The sequence below is a fragment of the Malaclemys terrapin genome, chromosome 11 (assembly GCF_027887155.1).
Source record: "Malaclemys terrapin pileata isolate rMalTer1 chromosome 11, rMalTer1.hap1, whole genome shotgun sequence".
Lineage (NCBI taxonomy): Eukaryota > Metazoa > Chordata > Testudines > Emydidae > Malaclemys > Malaclemys terrapin.
Genome location: NC_071515.1, coordinates 36,962,532 through 36,981,936, shown reverse-complemented (window position 1 = coordinate 36,981,936; position 19,405 = coordinate 36,962,532). Strand labels below are relative to the sequence as shown.

The 19,405-nt window shown below is 39.8% G+C and overlaps 1 protein-coding gene across 4 annotated transcripts in view; it reads right to left on the bottom strand.

Annotated features, from left to right (window-relative positions):
- The window catches only part of PDE11A (phosphodiesterase 11A), a 222,690-nt gene that overhangs the window by 56,143 nt on the left and 147,142 nt on the right, over positions 1-19,405 (bottom strand). For all 4 annotated transcript variants that reach the window (XM_054044025.1, XM_054044026.1, XM_054044028.1 and 1 more), the window contains exons 11-12: positions 2,459-2,605; positions 2,247-2,354 (exon numbers count right to left, since the gene is read on the bottom strand). In XM_054044025.1, the coding sequence (XP_053900000.1) occupies positions 2,247-2,354; positions 2,459-2,605 (255 nt within the window). The remainder of the gene's footprint in view (positions 1-2,246; positions 2,355-2,458; positions 2,606-19,405) is intronic.

Sequence of the window (19,405 nt, the reverse complement as noted above, 5' to 3'; positions counted from 1 at the left end):
TTATATAATAAGGCTGTAATGGACAGCAGGCAACATAATTATCTAAAAATTACCACAGTTAAAGAGCAAGTTAATGAGACAACCATTCAATGCATGAATACTGATTTCAAGAGGAAAACTACCCTTAGTCTTGAGAAACAGGATAACAGACTATTTATTTGAACAACTTCTCTCCAGCTATAAGAATACTAAGAGCAACTGCCATTCTCTATCCCCTTTAGGCCTTTCTCCCCACTGAAGCTCTCTATTTACTTCCTCTCATGGTGAGTACTGAAACAGCCTCTCTCTTATGGAATGCTGCATGGTTTGGGGGTCTGAAACATGGCTGTGAGCCAGGAAACAGAGTTCTAATTCTGGTTGTATTAGTGACTCTTTATTTTTCTGCCTCACTTTGCACATCTGTGTAGCAGGGATATGAATACTCACCTATCTCAAGGGAGTGTTGTGGAGATGCATTAGATCACATTTATGCAGCACGTGTATGAACATGTAAAGTGCTAAGGACCTGATCCAATCTTCATTGAAGTCAATAGCAAGACTTCAGTGGGCACAGGATCAGGCCCAATCTGATTCATTTACAGGACAGGTTAGGTAGCCTCCTCTGACAACATTGCCAGTAGCAACATCATGGATGCAAATGGTGTTTTATAGACTGGCAGGTAGTAGGAGTCTTGAAAAGCAGTAATGTTCACATGCCCTCCCTCTCCCTTTAGAAAACAAGTACACAATCTTTGAGATGCACCTGGTTTCCAGCAAATCCATTGCTTGCTAATTTCCACAAATAAGCCCAGGATTCTCCAAAATGGAGATGTGTTGGAATGTACTATGAAACTGCTTGTGTGGTTTGATTATTTTTATATATATATATATATATATATATATATATTATTGTCAACAAAATGCAATGAATCAGTTTAATTCTTGGATTGGCAGATTTCTGTCTGGTGCCTGACTAATCTACTTTTACATACCATGTATTTCATGTCAGATTTCACCACTTAGAATTCTGCCATCCCAGTACGTGACACGTTCCATCCAGTTCTTTTACTTATTCTTCTGCAAATATTTGGATGGAGGGAGCCTGTCAACTCCCAACTGATTTTATAGAAGTTCCTCCTACAGTGTCTTGAGTAGATGTAAGCATGTTGTTATTGTACGGCTGGGCGGGGAGCCTAGGGATCAGGCACACGGCTCGGGGCTGCTCTCAGCCCCCCCACCACACACACACATACCGCAGCAGGTGGAGGGTCCGCTGCGGCTCCCCACAGCTCTGTGGCTGGGCTCCATGCTGGCCAGGCTGGGGAGAGGGGTGAGGGGGGAGACCTGTGGAGCTGCCTGGGGGTTGCTCGGGCCCCCCACCCAGGGCAGTTCCCCACAGCTGCCCGCCTGGCTCTTACCGTGGCCAGGCTGCGGCTCTGAGCCTCCCCCTCCCCTGCTGGAGCCAGGTCTGGGAGAGCTGCACTGGCAGCTGTGGGAAGCCAGGATGGACCCTACCTGCCCTGGGAGGGGGGCCCGAGCAACTCCCCACCCAGTGTCCCAGTGCCGCCTCCCCCACCACCACCACCACCGGGCAGGTGGACGGACCCAGGCTCCCCGCAGCTGCCAGCGCAGCTCTCCCTGACCCGGCTCCAGTGGTGAGGCATTTGGTGGTGGGGGGAGGACTATGGGCATCATTAGGAGTACTTTATATGCAGAGAGAATGTTAGACCCTTTGACGGATATCTTTAATGAATAGCAGAAAACAATATGCAGAGGCTGCAGAACCTATTTGGATCCTCTCTAAGGAAACCCATTTTTAAACGGTGTATAAGACAATATCTCGAATATCTATTTAGATGAAGCTAGGGAAGCAGCTGATAAGTATCATCACACCAAATAACTCTGCTGATAGGATTCTACACTCTCAGGTTTTTATGACCTCGATTTTCACATGCAGAAATAAATGCAAAATCAAAGATTTTCAAAAAAGGAAGACATGGTAAGATCAAAATTTCTAATAAGCTCCCAGCTCCAAGATTGTCATCTGTTAATTATTAGTCATTTTAATGTGCCTGCGATATCACTGTTGCTAAAACTCTATAAAATGTTGCCAAAATTGTGCTCCCACAATTAGGATATTCTGATTTCTTATACATTGCTATAAAATAAATAAATATAATAACGAAAAACGAACGTTGGAAAAGATGTTTAAGACAATGTGATGATAAAAGCTCTTATGAGGCCTGTCCATTTCGTGGAATACTTACAGTTAACATTGCAAACATTAGCTGGCACACATTGAAAGCATGCCTCCAGTTGTGATACAGAACCATTCGATAATTCTTCCTAACTGTCAAAAGCCACCTACACAGTGTCTGAAATGAAAAGTACAAATTGTATCAGGGCTACTAAATGTGTACAAATGGGTATAGCACTGCCAAGACAAAGTGGCAGATATCTTTATAGAGCAGATGGTTACCTCATAGTCAATTTTAAATTTCTGAACCATTCCAAGTTCCATGAACATCCGGAGGGCTGCAGTAATCATGGCATCCACATCGAGTGAAAAGTCATCAAAATGGATATCGTCAATGCCAAGCTCTGACACCAGTGGTATGTTTGCTCCCTAGAAATGATAAAGAGAAAGGGAAACTTTTTGTTCAAAATTCAGGGTTTTTTCCTTTGTCTGATTCTTAGGACAAATTTATTATAAGTCAACCCTGACCTGCAAATACGCTCTACTAGATCTAAACTTCAACTTGAACTTTTGTTGCCCTAAACAAATAAGGGGAAAAAATCTAATCTGAGTAGGAAATATGCTTACCATCAATACTGGAGCCCATATGTAGAATATAGACTATAATAGCTATCCTCTTTACAGCTATTATAGCAACACAATATATTCTAGTGCAAATTACAATGGTCAAATGCAACAAACATCTGGACAGCCAGAACCTGTGAATTTTAACTGCTACCTTTCAGAAATGAAGAAGTAAATACACCATCCTGCAGAGTTTCTCTAGCCAAATTTCCTTACAGCCTATAGTTGTACAATTGTCCACTGTTATATACATAATAGGGTAATACAAAGGTAAGACAAGATATTCCTAGTGTAAATATTTTTCACTTTTAAACAAAGTTGTTTGGAGCATTCAGTTCATTTTATAAATACATTTTGCTTTTTGTAAATATAACACTATATTGTCTCTTTTTTAAAAAAAAAAGGAAGAGTGAGTTTTTTATGCAAAATAGTACAACAGTGCACACTATTCTCTCTGCAATTATTGCATTTGTGCACCCAAATCAGTTAAATGTATAAGGACACAGCTAGTGTGGCAGCTAACTAGCCAGTTGGACACAAGTACCTGATTTGCCCACGCAGTCACATTTTTTTTTGGTGATTTAAAAAAAAGTGTATGTTTCAATCTTACATCTCCATTTTTGAAAACTCATTGGTCATAAACCTGGAGTGTTAGCAACACAAAAAACCTTTTCTTAAACACAAGTTTAATGCTAATGACTTCACACTAGGCTCAAGCTACTTCAACCCCACCACACAATATGAGATGGTGTGAACTTGCCACAATACAGTACAAATGTTGGAATGTCAAGGTGGCAGGTTAATGGCCAACTAAAAGTTATTTTTAATTCCATATCTAACAGAGGGGCATCAGTAGCACAAAAAGTCACCATGACCACTGCTAGCTGAAAGGGGTTCACCAATCTAGAAGTGAATTGGCAAGAGAAACTGAACGACCTTTCCAGGACATCGTTAAACTTTTGCAGGATACATGTGGGGAAGCTGGCTTTGCTATTGCCTCAGCTATCTCTGCTCGGAAACACAGGACTTCAGTTTTCATCAGTTTAGCATCTTCCATAGGAGCAAATACTGAAAGCTTCTGAACATCTCCCATTTTATATCAATGAGAGGTATAGATGCTTGACATCTCTTTTGATTTGGCTAATAAGCACTAAAATGACAATTATTCTAAAATGCTGAAGATGTGAAATATGACTTCTTGTTGTTGTAGCCATGTCAGTCCCAGGATATTGGAGAAACAAGGTAGGTGAGGTAATGTCTTTTATTGGACCAACTTCTGTTGGTGAGAGAGACAAGCTGTGTAAGCTTGAAAGCTTGTCTCTCTCACCATTAGAAATTGGTCCAATAAAAGATATCATCTCACCCACCTTGTCTCTGTAGATGTGAAACTGGGTCATAACTGCTAAGTCTCTGCTATGCTGAATTTCAGGGAGCTACTAGACAATGGCAGAGCTTCTTATGGTTCACTCACTCTTCAAAGCTTCATCAGGCTGTTTGCGATGTATGTGGAGTTTCATTCCTCCATTAATACATGCATTATTTGTGATAAATGCACTCTTTGCAAAATGCTGCTGGAAGCAATATATCTGGGCCTTTTTTGAGCTGAACGTTATAAGGAAGTTTATTGGCATGAACTTCAAAAGTGCTGGCAACAAAAGAGCTATGTTAGAAGTAGAGCTGGCTGAAATTTTTTCGCCAAAAAATGTGACACAACAAAAAATGTTGCTGGAAAATTTTTCACTTTTTGTCTTACATTTTTGGGTTTATGTTGAAAAGCCAAAAAAAAAATCTGTGGAAAAATTTCAAAGACAATTGGGGGGGGGGGGAAGAATTGAAATCTTTCACAGGAAAGATCCATTGTCCAGACAACTCTAATTCAAAGGGAGATATTTGATGCTGTAGCTCAAATACACTATCATCATTTTCTTCTCTCTTTGCCAAGGAACAGAGTAGCAATGATATATTCCAAATCTATAACAAAGCAAATCAAAGGAAATTTCTTCCCATATCAGTCTTAAACTTCTAAATATTTATGAGACTTTACATCCCTAAATTTAACAGGAGTGCCATAATCTATAACTGGATTAATAGGCAGGAGATAACATTTGTATAAAAGAACCATTTGCTTTACAACAGCAATAAAGGAAACAATAGAATTACGAGTGCTGGAGCTAATTTGAATAATGTTTATAAAAATGACATGTTGTTGTGTGGCTGCAGCAGTGTGCTGGCTGCACCTGGCATTGTCTGTCCTCACTTTCTTATATCTGTACTGCAGCAGTCTGGGGTTTATAGGAGAGGGGTCATTAAACTTCGGTTTTTTTAAATTACAAAGGTATACAACTATTCACTATATAGAATGTTAAAACACATACAGCCCTGAACCCTCAGAATTCCAACGAGACTTCCTGTACAGCAGGGTGAATTTCATTGGATTTCTTTTCCAAAAAACAAAAACACCTAAAAAAGTTCTCTTCTTGGAGGACAGGTGGGATTAAGGCTCCAGGGACTGGATTAGTGGGGTAAAATTTGCAAGGGCTCTTACGTAAATTAAGTTGTCATGGGATAAAAGGGAAGGTCCTTTCATGGATTGAGAACTGGTTAAAAGATTGGGAACAAAGGGTAGGAATTAATGGTAAATTCTCAGAATGGAGAGGGGTAACTAGTGGTGTTCCCCAAGGGTCAGTCCTCGGACCAATCCTATTCAACTTATTTATAAATGATCTGGAGAAACTGCTCAAGACAGTTAAGACCAAAGCAGACTATGATGAACTTCAAAAAGATCTCACAAAACTAAGTGATTGGGCAACAAAATGTCAAATGAAATTTAATGTGGATAAATGTAAAGTAATGCACATTGGAAAAAATAACCCCAACTATACATACAATATGATGGGGACTAATTTAGCTACAACAAGTCAGGAAAAAGATCTTGAAGTCATCGTGGATAGTTCTCTGAAGATGTCCGCGCAGTGTGCAGAGGTGGTCAAAAAAGCAAACAGGATGTTAGGGATCATTAAAAAGAGGATAGAGAATAAGACTGAGAATATATTATTGCCCTTACATAAATCGATGGTACGCCCACATCTCGAATGCTGCGTACAGATGTGGTCTCCTTATCTAAAAAAAGATATACTGGCACTAGAAAAGGTTCAAAAAAGGGCAACTAAAATGATTAGGGGTTTGGAATGGGTCCCATATGAGGAGAGATTAAAGAGGCTAGGACTCTTCAGCTTAGAAAAGAGGAGACTAAGGGGGGATATGATAGAGGTATATAAAATCATGAGTGATGTGGAGAAAGTGGATAAGGAAAAGTTATTTACTTATTCCCATAATATAAGAACTAGGGGTCACCAAATGAAATTAATAGGCAGCAGGTTTAAAACAAATAAAAGGACGTTCTTCTTCACACAGTGCGCAGTCAACTTGTGGAACTCCTTACCTGAGGAGGTTGTGAAGGCTAGGACTATAAGAGCGTTTAAAAGAGAACTGGATAAATTCATGGTGGTTAAGTTCATTAATGGCTATTAGCCAGGATGGGTAAGGAATGGTGTCCCTAGCCTCTGTTTGTCAGAGGATGGAGATGGATGGCAGGAGAGAGATCACTTGATCATTGCCTGTTGGTCCACTCCCTCTGGGGCACCTGGCATTGGCCACTGTCGGTAGACAGGATACTGGGCTAGATGGACCTTTGGTCTGACCCGGTACGGCCGTTCTTATGATTTAGAAGCCACTGAAAGTCAACTTGAGAGACTTAATTTCAATAGGCTTTCAATGGGATTTAGGCTCCTAGTCACTTGGGCACCTTTGAAAATTTTATCCCTGATGAGTAGATATTTGTATCTTTCTCAAAATGACTGAGAACATCATTATGCACTGAAGTCTTTTTCCCCTACTACAGGCAGGATAATTACAAATACCTTCATTTCATCCTTATTCAGGGAAGAGTCACATAATCCTACCGTAATCAGAAATATACATGCCCTCATTGGTTGTAGCCAAATTGGGCTCAAAACAAAGATTTGATTTAAACACAAATTGTTTTCGTGATCCCTCTTAACACATAAGGCCCAATTATTCTTCTCTTTAAAAACCTACAAGAGGGCCAAAATTTCCTGTCACCTTCAGACCAAGGAACTTCCAGTGTATCATTCACTCCTGTGGGTGGGACTCAGCAGTCTATGGTGGAGGCTGGGGACCATAAAATCATAGGGTTAGAAGGAAACGCAAGGGTCATCTAGTCCAACCCCCTGCAAAGATGCAGGAGTTGTTGTGTCTAAACCATCCAAAACAGATGGGTATCCAAACTCCGTTTGAAAACCTCCAGTGAAGGAGCTTTTACCACCTCCCTATGCAATCTGTTCTTACAGTTAGGAAGCTTTTCCTGAGATTTAATCTAAATCTGCTATGTAGTAGTTTGAACCCATTGCCTCTTGTCCTGCGTTCTGTGGCAAGAGAGAACAACTTTTCTCCATCTTTTTTTATGGCAGCTTTTCAAGTATTTGAAGACCACTGCCATGTCCCCCCTCAATCTCCTCTTTTCCAAACTAAACATATCAGTTCCTTCAGCCTTTGCTCATATGGCTTGCATTCCATCCCTTTGATCATCTTTGTTCCTTGCCTTTGAATTCTTTCCAGTTTCTCCACATCCTTTCTACAAATTTGTGACCAAAATTGGACACCATATTCCAGCTGAGGCCTAACCAGAGCCAAGTAGAGTGATACTATCACCTCTCATGACTTGCATGCTATGCCTCTATTAGTGCAACCTAAAATTGCATTTGTTTTTGCAACAGCATCGCACTGCTGACTTATGTTGAGGTTATGATCCACCACAACTCCCAGATCTTTCTCAGGAAGCACCCAAGATCAGAGCACATGGACCAGAGCTCTGGCTGCCTTTGTCCCGAAGTGTAAGGTAGGTGGTGGTGGCAGCAAGAGCTCCAGGTGCTGACTTTCCCCCTGGTGGCACCCATTTAGGGTCAGGCCCTTTTTCCTCCTCATTTCCTTGCTGCTTTTATTTTAATGTACAAATATCCTCAAATGACTTTATAACATACATAAGACAAGTGAACTGCTAGGAAATGAATGACTGAGCCCTGCTGAATCAATGCATAAAAGCTGGAATAATGGTCAGGGAGGCTCACTGAAGGCCAGTAGTTTTGTTAGGACCCCAGCATCAGAAATTAAATGTAACAAGAGGGGACATGCTAAGGGTATACAAAATTTAGCCTTTAGTTTTGGCTATTGTCAGAGAGAGCATAGTGGAATGGATGAATCACTGGTTTGATCCTAGGCTTCTATGACTATATAAGGGGGGGAGGGCAGAACCTAAACGAAGAAACTTATTAGAAAATCAAGATTTGGGAAGTACTGAGAGTTTATTATTTCAGCCGAAAGGTAAACTCTGGTGCTTATACCTCAGCAATGCTGGAGACAAGCATTTTATCATGTTCTCTGTTCTTGGAACATATTGGCAGTGTAAATTTTTTTTCTTTATTTTGTTAGCATATAACTAGATGAAAAAAGATAGATAAATATTTATTCACTTGTGTTCTTACAGACTGTGTGTATGTGTATATATTATATAATCAGCTTCTGCAGTAAAAAACCACACACAGCGTTTTAAAGTGTTCATATTGTAGGGGCTGAAAAAAGCAATCACATGCAGGGAAAGAGCAAGCAAGCAAACCAAAATGGGAAACTTCTGCTGGTCTCATTAAATATGTTTCCCATACTGGAAATAAACCTGGTGTCACATTTAGCCTGGTGAATGTTCCTGCAAACAACTTCACTTTTAATCTTATTTTCAGTTTGAATAATATATTGCATTAAAACTGGCACACTGGCCAAAACTGCAAATCTTGCCCTTGAAAAGATTTGCAAAATGTATTACTAAATATTAAATACCCTCAAATTCATTAACAAAAACATGTCTTTAAACCACTTTTTGGAAAAATATTTCCCCTACTGAATAATTTGTGGATGACTGTCGGTCAAAAGCTCATGGAAAGTGCCTTTCTATTTTGAGACTTGGAAATATGTTATCACTGTCTCAAAATTGTGTGACTTTACAGGTTTCCTAATGGTCTCACAAACCAAAGCTCTTCTAGATAAGAGGGAACTCTTGTTTTCCAGCACCAAAGCTATATCAAACTCTAAATTAACATAACACTAGTCTACTCTTCTCCGCTAGTCTGATATAAAGACAAGAGCTCAGGGTCATAACATGATCTGTCGATAGAGATAATTCTAGGAAGGAGAACTCTTACACAGGGAGAAAATATAACATAGTGGAAACACGTAAAACAGTTACCTGGAACATTAAGTGGTATTTTTCAGTTTTGTAGCTCTTTGAGACAGGAGGTGGGCAGCTATGGAAATTAAAAGGGGCAATGATTGTAATCTCTCCTGTCTCTTGAATTGCTCCTTGTCTAGTCATGATTCACAGAAGCCAGTGCATGATTCACAGAAGCCAAGCAGCATTTGGAATTTCTTTCACAAACTTCCTACAGATCAAATCCTAACGGTAGTCATTCGAATAATGAGAATTGTTTATTTACATAGATCTAAATTTGGGTTTCCCATTGATAATAAGAACACAGTGCAGGGGATCATACTATATCTTGCAGTGAAATCTGAGAATTGTAAGACATTTTAGGTTGATCTTTGACAATGGAGCATCCTTAGTGTCCCTCTATTCCATATTTGACATATTCAATTTTGCAGCAGATTCTACAGTATCCTGCTTATAAAATATTCACTGCCATGGTGGTCATCTTACCAAGTGGACACAGTGCATTGGCACTTGAGAGACATGAATGCTGTGTGAGCTTAATCTCTGTGCCTCAAATACCTTTATTTCTTTACACAGAAAGCCCCATAAAAACTACCTGCATATTTTATATGTGCAAAGAAATGTAAAGACACTAAGTGAAATTTCTTTATAAGCAGACATTGTTATTAACTGTAGTGGGCCAAACTTTGCTTCCATTTACAACTGCACAAGGCCAAACCCAGTTTCTCCAAGGTGTGGCACATCTGAAATACCTTTTTGCCTCTCTCTCTAAAGAGACTGGAGCTAATTGTTTCAGATCAGGGATATTTTAATGCCCAGAGCAAAGGTGGTTTTAAAGGTCTCCATCTACCACTGCATCCTGCTGATAGTATGTCTCTGCCCTTCATGATGCTGAATCAGCATCTCCTCCCAAGTGATCTGCAGCAGCAGAAATAGGACAGCGGCCTCTAAAGAGAATTTTTGACTATTTATAGTAAAAGGAGTGAATGAGGAATAGAATCAAGGAGAGTTTGCATGGGTTCTGTCTGGATTTGAGTTCTAATGTGCCTAACACAGTAATGTTGACTTCTTGCTCCAGGTTCAAAATTACCACTGTAAATATTGGTACTGCTCTTATTTGCCACTCAATAACTCCTCCCCCCACTTCAACTACCCTCACATTTTGGTCCCAAAAATGGGTCACACTACATGGGAATACTAAAGTAACTGGAAGCAGAGTGAGTAATGAAGTGGAGACAGTAGGAGGAATCTAGGGTTGTTTGAGGGAGCTTTATGGACACCTTATACACACACTCCTCACTTAATCACCCACAGGTCTGTCAGTCTCCCTTACCTTCCAGATTTCCACATCTCCTTTCTCGCCCAAAGAGTTCCACATGTGTATCAACATAACCAGTCTGGGTGCCCCCTTCTCCACTGCAAAAATTAAATCTATCACCCTCTAATTCGAACCTTGTGGGTAAGCTGTATGCACACTGATGCACACCAGAGCCTGGAATGCTTAAGATAACTGGCATGCTGCAGTATTTGAAGCACCCAAGCTATAGCTGCTTCTACATGTAGGGGGTTACTACACAGAAAGGGTACCTCAATTCGTCTTGCCCTCATGCAGCTTAAAATGTGACACTAACACTGACTCCTACTAGGAGACTCTGCTGACCTAGGCAGCATTGCAGGCATCATATTTTCACAGGAATTAGGTGCTACTGAGCAACTGCCCCAGTACTGTTGATATAAGTGTTTTCCAGCCACATCAGACATGCATATTTTTAATTCAACTTATTTTCACTTTAGAAGATACATTGGTTGAGCCCATTGCAAAATAAATAAATACATAAAAAAAATTGGTTCTTCTGGGGGTGGATAGATTGAGATCAATTTATTTGTCTCCCCCTTTGTCAAGTAAAGATCAAGGAAATGCCCTTGCACCATTTCTCAAGAAGGTGTAAAAGCGACACCAGCAGAGGAAGAAGCTTTCAGAGTATAAGCTATGCAAGGAGGCAGTGTGTTTGAGGAAATATGGTACTGGCCTGGAAGTCAAGACATCTGGGTTCTGGCCCTACTGCTGCTACTGACCTGCTGAATGACCTTAGGGAAGACACTTCACCTCTTTATGTCATGGCTTCCCCATTTATAAAATGGGAATAATCATTCTTACCTTCCTTTGCAAAGTGCTTTGAGATCTGCAGATGAAAAGCATTATATTGCTTTGTCCTCAGTTGGCAAGTTACCAGTGCTGAACCCAGTTTACATACAAAATTAGAACAGGAAAAGTGTGTTCATCACTGTTTCAGAAAGCCATGTTTGGACGGTGGTCTAACCAAATATTACACATGTTCATTATTAGTACTAATATTTACTTTAACAAAATTCACTGGGTTAATAAAACTATTTATTCAGCTTTTTCTATTAAATAATAAAAGCACTTGCTAAGCAACACATCGCGCACCTAAACAGAACATTTGGATAACTCTGACTTAGTCTGGAAAAGAGAAGACTGAAAGGGGACATAACCGTTTTCAAGTACTTAAAGGGTTGTTACAAGGAGGTGGGAGAAGAATTGTTCTTCTTAACTTCTGAGGAGAGGACAAGAAGCAATGGGCTTAAATTGCAGCAAGGGAGGTTTATGTTGGACATTATGAAAAACTTCCTGTCAGGGTGGTTAAGCACTGGAATAAATTGCCTAGGGAGGTTGTGGAATCTCCATCATTGGAGATTTTTAAGAGCAGGTTAGACAAATACCTGTCAGGGATGGACTAGATAATACTTAGTCCTGTCATGAGTGCAGGGGACTAGACTAGATGACCTCTCGAGGTCCCTTCCAGTCCTATGATTCTATGATTGTGGGCTGAGAACAAAAGTCTGATATTTACCTTGTGCTTCAGTGTATAAACCTATGTGTGTATGAGACACAGGTTTGGGGACTTTTAAATTTTATTCTTACAATGGCTAGGAAGGATAAATGGTTAGAACAATACTTCAGATGCTGATTCAGTGTTTCCACAGGTAAATACTGAAATAGAGTTGCAGCTTTTTAAGTCATTCTTTCAAATATTTCTGATCAGTCAGTTGATCCTTTCAGCTATTTTTTTCCAAACTAGGACTTATGAACAGAGATAAATGTCACAGAGTACTGAAGTAAAAATGTTACATTTCAAAATTTTGTCACAAAATATAATAGAAAAAAGCACAGAATACATTATTTATGTTGTTAAAAATCAATCTTCCATGTTAAAATTGTTTTCTAGCACAAAGAAACAAAATGTATGACAGATTTTTTTCTCTTTATAGGCTGTTTTAAAAGAACAGAGGCATAAAATAAAAGTGATTAATGGTCTAAACCATCTATTATTGTTAGGGGTAAAATATGTGAGTATAGATTAGGCATTCTACAGGGAAAGAACTTTCCAAACAATGATCTCCCAAGGTGCACATATGGAGAACTAATGTGCTTCTGACCTATTTTTATAGAGGAATTGGAAATAATTAGTATGCCATATACCATCATGTAGTAACAGTTGATTTTTTTTAATGGTTACCAGTATAGGTGAAGAGCTAATACTAATCCATTAGTACAGTCCCAGCCCCAGAGTATTAAAGAGCCACAAGCAGGAAGACTAGGGGAAGTGTTTCCCAAATCATACTGCAGAACAGGGGTCAGACTTGCAGGCTGCCTATTCCCACAGGGTCCTAACCTGCTTTTGTGGGGGAGAGGGCCAACTTGCTGCCCCCATGAAGAGTCAGGGTGGGTAATGAGGATGGGCTACCCACCCCATGTAAGTGCAGGAGGGCAAGGAAGCCAACTTTTTGTTCTTGCAATAGATTTAGGAGGAAGAGGAGAGATCAAGTGGCTCCTCCCAGAAGATCCAGCAAGTGGAGAGAGCCCAGTAAGGGAGAATAGTCAGACTTCTCAAAGAAGGAGGGAGAAATCCAGGGTCATTTGGAGGCAAAGGAAATGTCCAAACTAAGGGTATGTCTGCACTACCCACTCAATCGGCAGGCAGGATCAATCCAGCGGGGGTGGATTTATCACATCTAGTCTAAACGCGATAAATCGACCCCCAAGCGCTCTCCCGTCGACTCCTGTACTCCACCACCGCGAGAGGCACGGGCGGAGTTGACGGGGGAGTGGCAGCAGTTAACTCACCTTGGTGAAGACACCACGGTAAGTCGATCTAAGTACATAGACTTCAGCTATGTCATTCACGTAGCTGAAGTTGCATAACTTAGATCGATCCTCCCTCCTATGTAGACCAGGCCTCAGTCTTCTAACCCTCCCTATGAAGGGGGGAAGGAGGAAGGTGTGAGAGGAAGGGGGGCTAGGAGAAGACGGCTTTAAAAATACATTTGCAGTAGATGTGTGCACGTATTAAATTACTTTCTATCCAACTCTACATCAGCTGCATTCACTGCATTTGATCCAGCTGCTGCAGCTTGATGCAATTGCAAGTATTGACCCTATTGGCCAGAGAAAAAGTTGAACTATGCAATCTGATGTACAGTCAGATGGCCGGCTGGCACAGTCCTGGAAACATGCACATTAATGAAGAGGATAAAGAGTTTGTAACATATCAGGCTGGCAGAATAGTGACAGATGGGAGAAGCTATGCAAATATGAGTGGGATAGTGTTCCATTATGGATAAAATCTTATTTCAGCTCTACTGTGACAGCTATAGCAGAATTGTGTTAAATTGACTTTAAATCAAAATCAGATTAACAACACCTCCAAATAAATAACGTCCATTTACAGGAAAGAATCTAGAAAACCTCAAAGTTCTCCTACAAAATTTCATCTTTATCTTGTTCTTTTTAGTTTCCATTGAGTTGCAAGTACAGGTTTTAAAAATATACCCAACATGCTGAGTCATTAAATCACATCTTACGCACCTTCAGGGCGGCTTGCTTCCAGTGACACTGTCAGCCGTTTTTTTCCCCTAAAGAAGTCTTGCCTTACTATGGCTCTTGCATAGCTAACAGGGCTAGCTTGAGTTCCTGCGGCTCCTGACAGGCTGATTGGTAATGCTATACAGTGACACAAAGCTAACCTTCCCTCCAGTCCCTGAAGCTGAGTGACACTTCTGCATCATTGCTCAGCCCTGATAATGGACAGCAAATGAGCAAGTTCAAATTCCAAACCCACATCCTCTCCTTGGCACACACTGTTCTATGCCAATGACTGAACCTAACCATGGAGTGTAAGAACTCCCAATTAAGCTTTTTAAGGAGATAGGGAAAGGAGGACAAAAACTTCTCGGCAAAGGATTTCTGAGAGAAGGTGGACATTTTATAAGCTCTCTGAAGACACCTGCCCTTTCAACGCTTAAGATTAATATTTATTATTTACTTATATTTATTTAGCACATTTCTTCCTAAGGGATCCCAAAGTGTTTTACAAACTTTGTAAATTATCAATACAAACAGGAATCACTTTCATCCATCTCTAAAATGCTTTGGGGTTGAAGCAACAGAGATGTCATCTGTTAGTCTTAAAGGTGCCAAAGGACTCTCTGTTGCTTTTTACAGATCCAGACTAACACGGCTACCTCTCTGATACTTGGGGTCGAAGGTGGTAGCTTAACAAAACCTTTGGCAGTTCTAGGGTTCACCTTGAAGGTTTCCTATGTAAGTAATGACTGGGCCCAAACTCAAACTTCTGATCCTCTCCTCCATCATCTCCCACTTTCTCCTTCTCTCTCTTCCTCTCCTTTCCCTTCATTTATTCGTTTGAAGATGTAGGTTAAAATGTTAATAGTAATAAGAATCTTTAGATTTCCAACAAAATATACTATTTTTATTTCCTATTTCTGGGACACAGTGTCTCATCATACAGTACTCTAATCAAGCAGGGGTTTAAATTCATGATATTTTGCTATGGCCTAAAGCTTTCAAAAATGGTTTCTTGCCCTGTTAGTCGCAAAGATTTTGTATTTACTATAAAAATCAGTGTACGGCTGTCTTGATGAGTCTGCAAACAGAGTAAACCAAAAGCTTAGACAGTGGTAGGAACTTCCCCCATTCATTTTAATGTGCTGGTAACTCTAAAGCCCAGCTGTTTACATTTACTACTGAAAAGGACTTCAAAATTGATGCAAACTGGAAAAAGAGATTTTCAAACCCAAAAAAACAATTTACCTTTGTGTATTCTCTTTGCTGTTATTGAAGTATTTGTGTGTGATGAATAAGAGCTTTTTTCCACCCACCCACTCAAACCAGCTTTTACATTTACTTCATCCTGCATAGTCATAATTCCGTTTTATTACATCAGTCGGTTTCCATGGATATCATTGTCATCCTACAGATTCACATTATACTCCCCTACAGATTCAGGTAGGAGAAAATGATGGAAAATGCTCAAAGATTTCTGGAATATCAGTTAACCTGCAATGAGTGCTGAATGCCTTAAATAACAAGGAGAAGAGGGTCAATCAAGCATATATATTATTACAAGAGTACCGTGTAAAACTTCTTTTTCAATTCAAAGAAATGCCCAAAGCTGTCAGCAGGTCGTCACAACAGAATGTCACAATTTCTGGGATACCACAGATACCAGAAACTTCTCCAGAGCAATGGAACTGACCCACAGGGGATTAAGTGAGTGGTGGCTTCTCAGGAGCTAAGCCAGTTCCCTTGCCTTTCCTGAGGACCCTATTCCAAAGGACCTGGGAATTTGGAGATACAAGAAAAGAGTCAGGAACCAGGAGGATGCCTAAGCGGTAGTAAGGAAGAGTAGTTCCTTCTCTTGTCAGCAGGGTGGAAGTGTCTCTAGTGGGGCTGGAGAGATGCCAAGCAGGTAATGAATGGGTTGAGGAGGACAGGAGAAGCAAACCTAGTGAGAGACCTAAAAGCAGTTCAGCCGCCTGCTCAAAAATGTGTGGTTAAACTGGGGTGCGTTTATAGTCTTCTCTTCTGAAGGAAGCCAGTTGATTAGCTATTTGACTTAAATTGTAAGCTCTTCAGGGCAAGGCCCATCGCTTTTATGGGTTTGTACTGCACCTACCACAATGCCTTCAGGTGCTTTCACAATACAAATAATAAGTAATGATGATGATTTGGAACAAGGACCATAAAAAAGGCTGAATCCAGAAACAGTGGAATGAGGCGAGGTTAGTCCGGTTAGTGGCAGAAGAGGAGGAGACAGATGAAACTACTGCTACTACTTCCTATCGCTACATGAAGGAATGTGCTTGCTGCATGGCAACGGAGAAGGCCACCAAGCAGTAACATGAGTTGAGGAAGTATGAATTGGCAGGCAGTTTCTACAGGAGACTGTCCCCTATCTAAGGGGCTGGTTGTGGGAGACTGAATTAGACTATATACAGTAAAGTCCTTTTATTAATTAACTAATATTTCTATGCACTGGATATTTACAGCCTTTCCTTTCTACCTTCTATAGTAAAGATGTGCAAGTGGTTATCTAGAACCCATTTAGCGGTCGAGTCTATGTGGGCCTAGACACAAAGCATCTGCTTCTTTTGCCTTCAAGTTTATAGTAAACCAGGGATTGTATTAAGTGCCATGTCACTCATGGGGATACAAAGTGGGGTCAATTACACTATTAAAATACTATATATAGATCTGTACATGTGCAGTCAAGATCATAACTACACTAGGAAACATTGATGTGCCATGTTCCCAGTTGTTGTTCTTGTTCACAGTGCTGGATATAGCTTGCTGCAAAGTGAAAGATGACAGAACCCTTCACAGAAATTGTCTCATAAAATATTCAGTTTACTGTTCTCGCCTGGGGTGCAATCTGTACAATCTCTATGCAGTTGCAGCAAGAAATAGAAGTGCTGGAATCAAAATTTTCACATATTTAAAATGTTTATCATTTAAAAGACTGAAAATGCAAAACTACCAACATATTTCTTCTGTCAGAAAATATGTTCACTATGCCTGGCCTTTTACTAGGAGGAAAAGAAGTAGTTGCATGAACTCTGTAGATTAAAATAATTCTGCATCGATCTGACAGATAATGAAACAATATAATTAACTTTGCCAAACTGTAATCACATACTTTTACATACTAAATAATAGATTCTGTCTATATGATGCAACAAAGGGTCCTGTGGCACCTTTAAGACTAACAGAAGTATTGGGAGCATAAGCTTTCGTGGGTAAGAACCTCATTTCTTCAGATGCAAGTAATGGAAATTTCCAGAGGCAGGTATAAATCAGTATGGAGATAACGAGGTTAACCTCGATAAGTGAGGTTCTTACCCACGAAAGCTTATGCTCCCAATACTTCTGTTAGTTTTAAAGGTGCCACAGGACCCTTTGTTGCTTTTTACAGATTCAGACTAACATGGCTACGCCTCTGATGTCTGTATGATATATGCCTAATGGCCTCTGTGTGCCTACTTACACACGTGAGTAACTTTACTTCAGCAAGTAGTCCCAGTGAACTCCAACTGAAATTACTCATGGGAACAAATTTACTCGCGTGCATGTAGGATATAGCAGCCCCCACCCCCATTACTGTATTAGTTTACAGAGATTCATGAAATGAAATTTTTGATATGGGGCTTTGATTTTAACAGATCTGAACCAGTGAGGGTATTTCTTTAGGTTCTTTCTCACCTCACTCCCCTGTGCAACACCAATAAACTGTCTACGTTGCTAACATATTCCAGTACATGCACACACGAAAACATTATTACAGTTTGAAATTATACTGGAATTACCTTCTTTAGAATTTTACATTTTTAGAGAAATGCTGCTCAACTACCAGCCTTAATATGGAGCAAGGATGGCACCCAGTGGCCAAACATGTTAATCTCACAGTGAATTTATTTCTTATGGATCTCCAGTTTCTGACCTCTCCTGAACTTTCTAATTGCAAAGAGGTTCTAGCTCAAATGCAAACCAGTTGGCGCTACCTAAAAAATGTAAAGGGATGTTACCAAGCTAACTTTGGCAAAAAAAATTGTAAAAATAAACTTATAGGAATATTACCATTAATATTTTTAAAACAATTACAGTAGAAGGTTGTGAAAAATAATCAAGCATTTTCTGATAGCATTTGCAACCAAAAATTGCAGCATTTTGCTAGAGCAAAGGAGCCAGAAAGTGAACTAAGCTTTTAACAAAGAAAAACTGCCTACTCCATTTTCATTACCCCACTGAGAAAAGCAATTTCCCCCCATCACTAATATAAAGGATTTTGCTTTTTAATATGATTTTTAAGATTAAAATCTTCCTTTAGCATTCAAATAGTATGTAGACAATACTGTAGAGCTGGTCAAAAGTTCCAGTGAAATTAAATTTGATGAAAAACAGAAAATATTTTTCATGTTTCCCAACCAATGGATGCTACAGAAAAAAGTCAGATTAGATCTGTACAAAATACATGCATATGTATTTTATACAGTTTTGTACTAGATTACTTTGAAGAATTCTGTCAAGTATTTAGAGCAAATATCAATACAATGCTCCTAATAAGGCCAGATTGGGAAACCGGTGTTCCCAATAGTGAGCAATTCCATACGAGTCATCTCAATGTCAATAGGCTACTTCTGTGAATAATTGCTTGCCATTGTAAGTGGTTCACACTCAGATCCATAATGAGGGGCTTCACAATATGAGTGATCATTCCTAGAGCAAGGAGTCATTCTGGACTAGTTCTGACTTGACTTGAACATACAGACACTCTGTCTTTATTGCTATCTACATGTCTTTTTCCAGTATAAACTTAAATTCACATGTAAGTGTTCATGACTGAAGCACATTACTTTATCAATTGACAAGTGTTGATGCTTGATCATAAAGCAGATATTCCTATCATTCAGATGACATTTTCTATGGACTACATCTTATCTTTCTTGCATTGGGGTTGGTTGAATAAAGTAATGCTGGACTGCATTTTTTCCACAGAGCTTTTCAGATGACGAGATTGCTGTAGAGCAGGGTGACCAATCAGATTGAAGGAAAGACAATAGCTATATTGGATAATGAATCATTTCACCTTCTGCTATGAATGATGCAATGTCTCTAACATTTGTTTGGAAAAACAAGCAAACTGGAAACAGCATCTAAGCCCTGAGGCAGTATTTCTGGACACCACAACGAATGCAACAAAAGGAAAAAATTTCCAATATAAACAACATAACTGATAGCAGCAACACACTAACACACGAAGTCTTTTAGCATGGGGTAAATTAGTCCACATCAATCCCTTTTCTTACGTCGTTCCCTTTTTAAGGTTTTTCAACCTGACTGTTGTCAAAATATCATTACTGTAGCGTGAACAATTACCTAATAAAGTGAAAATAGCCAGCATTAAAGGGAAAATATCAGTGACATTCTT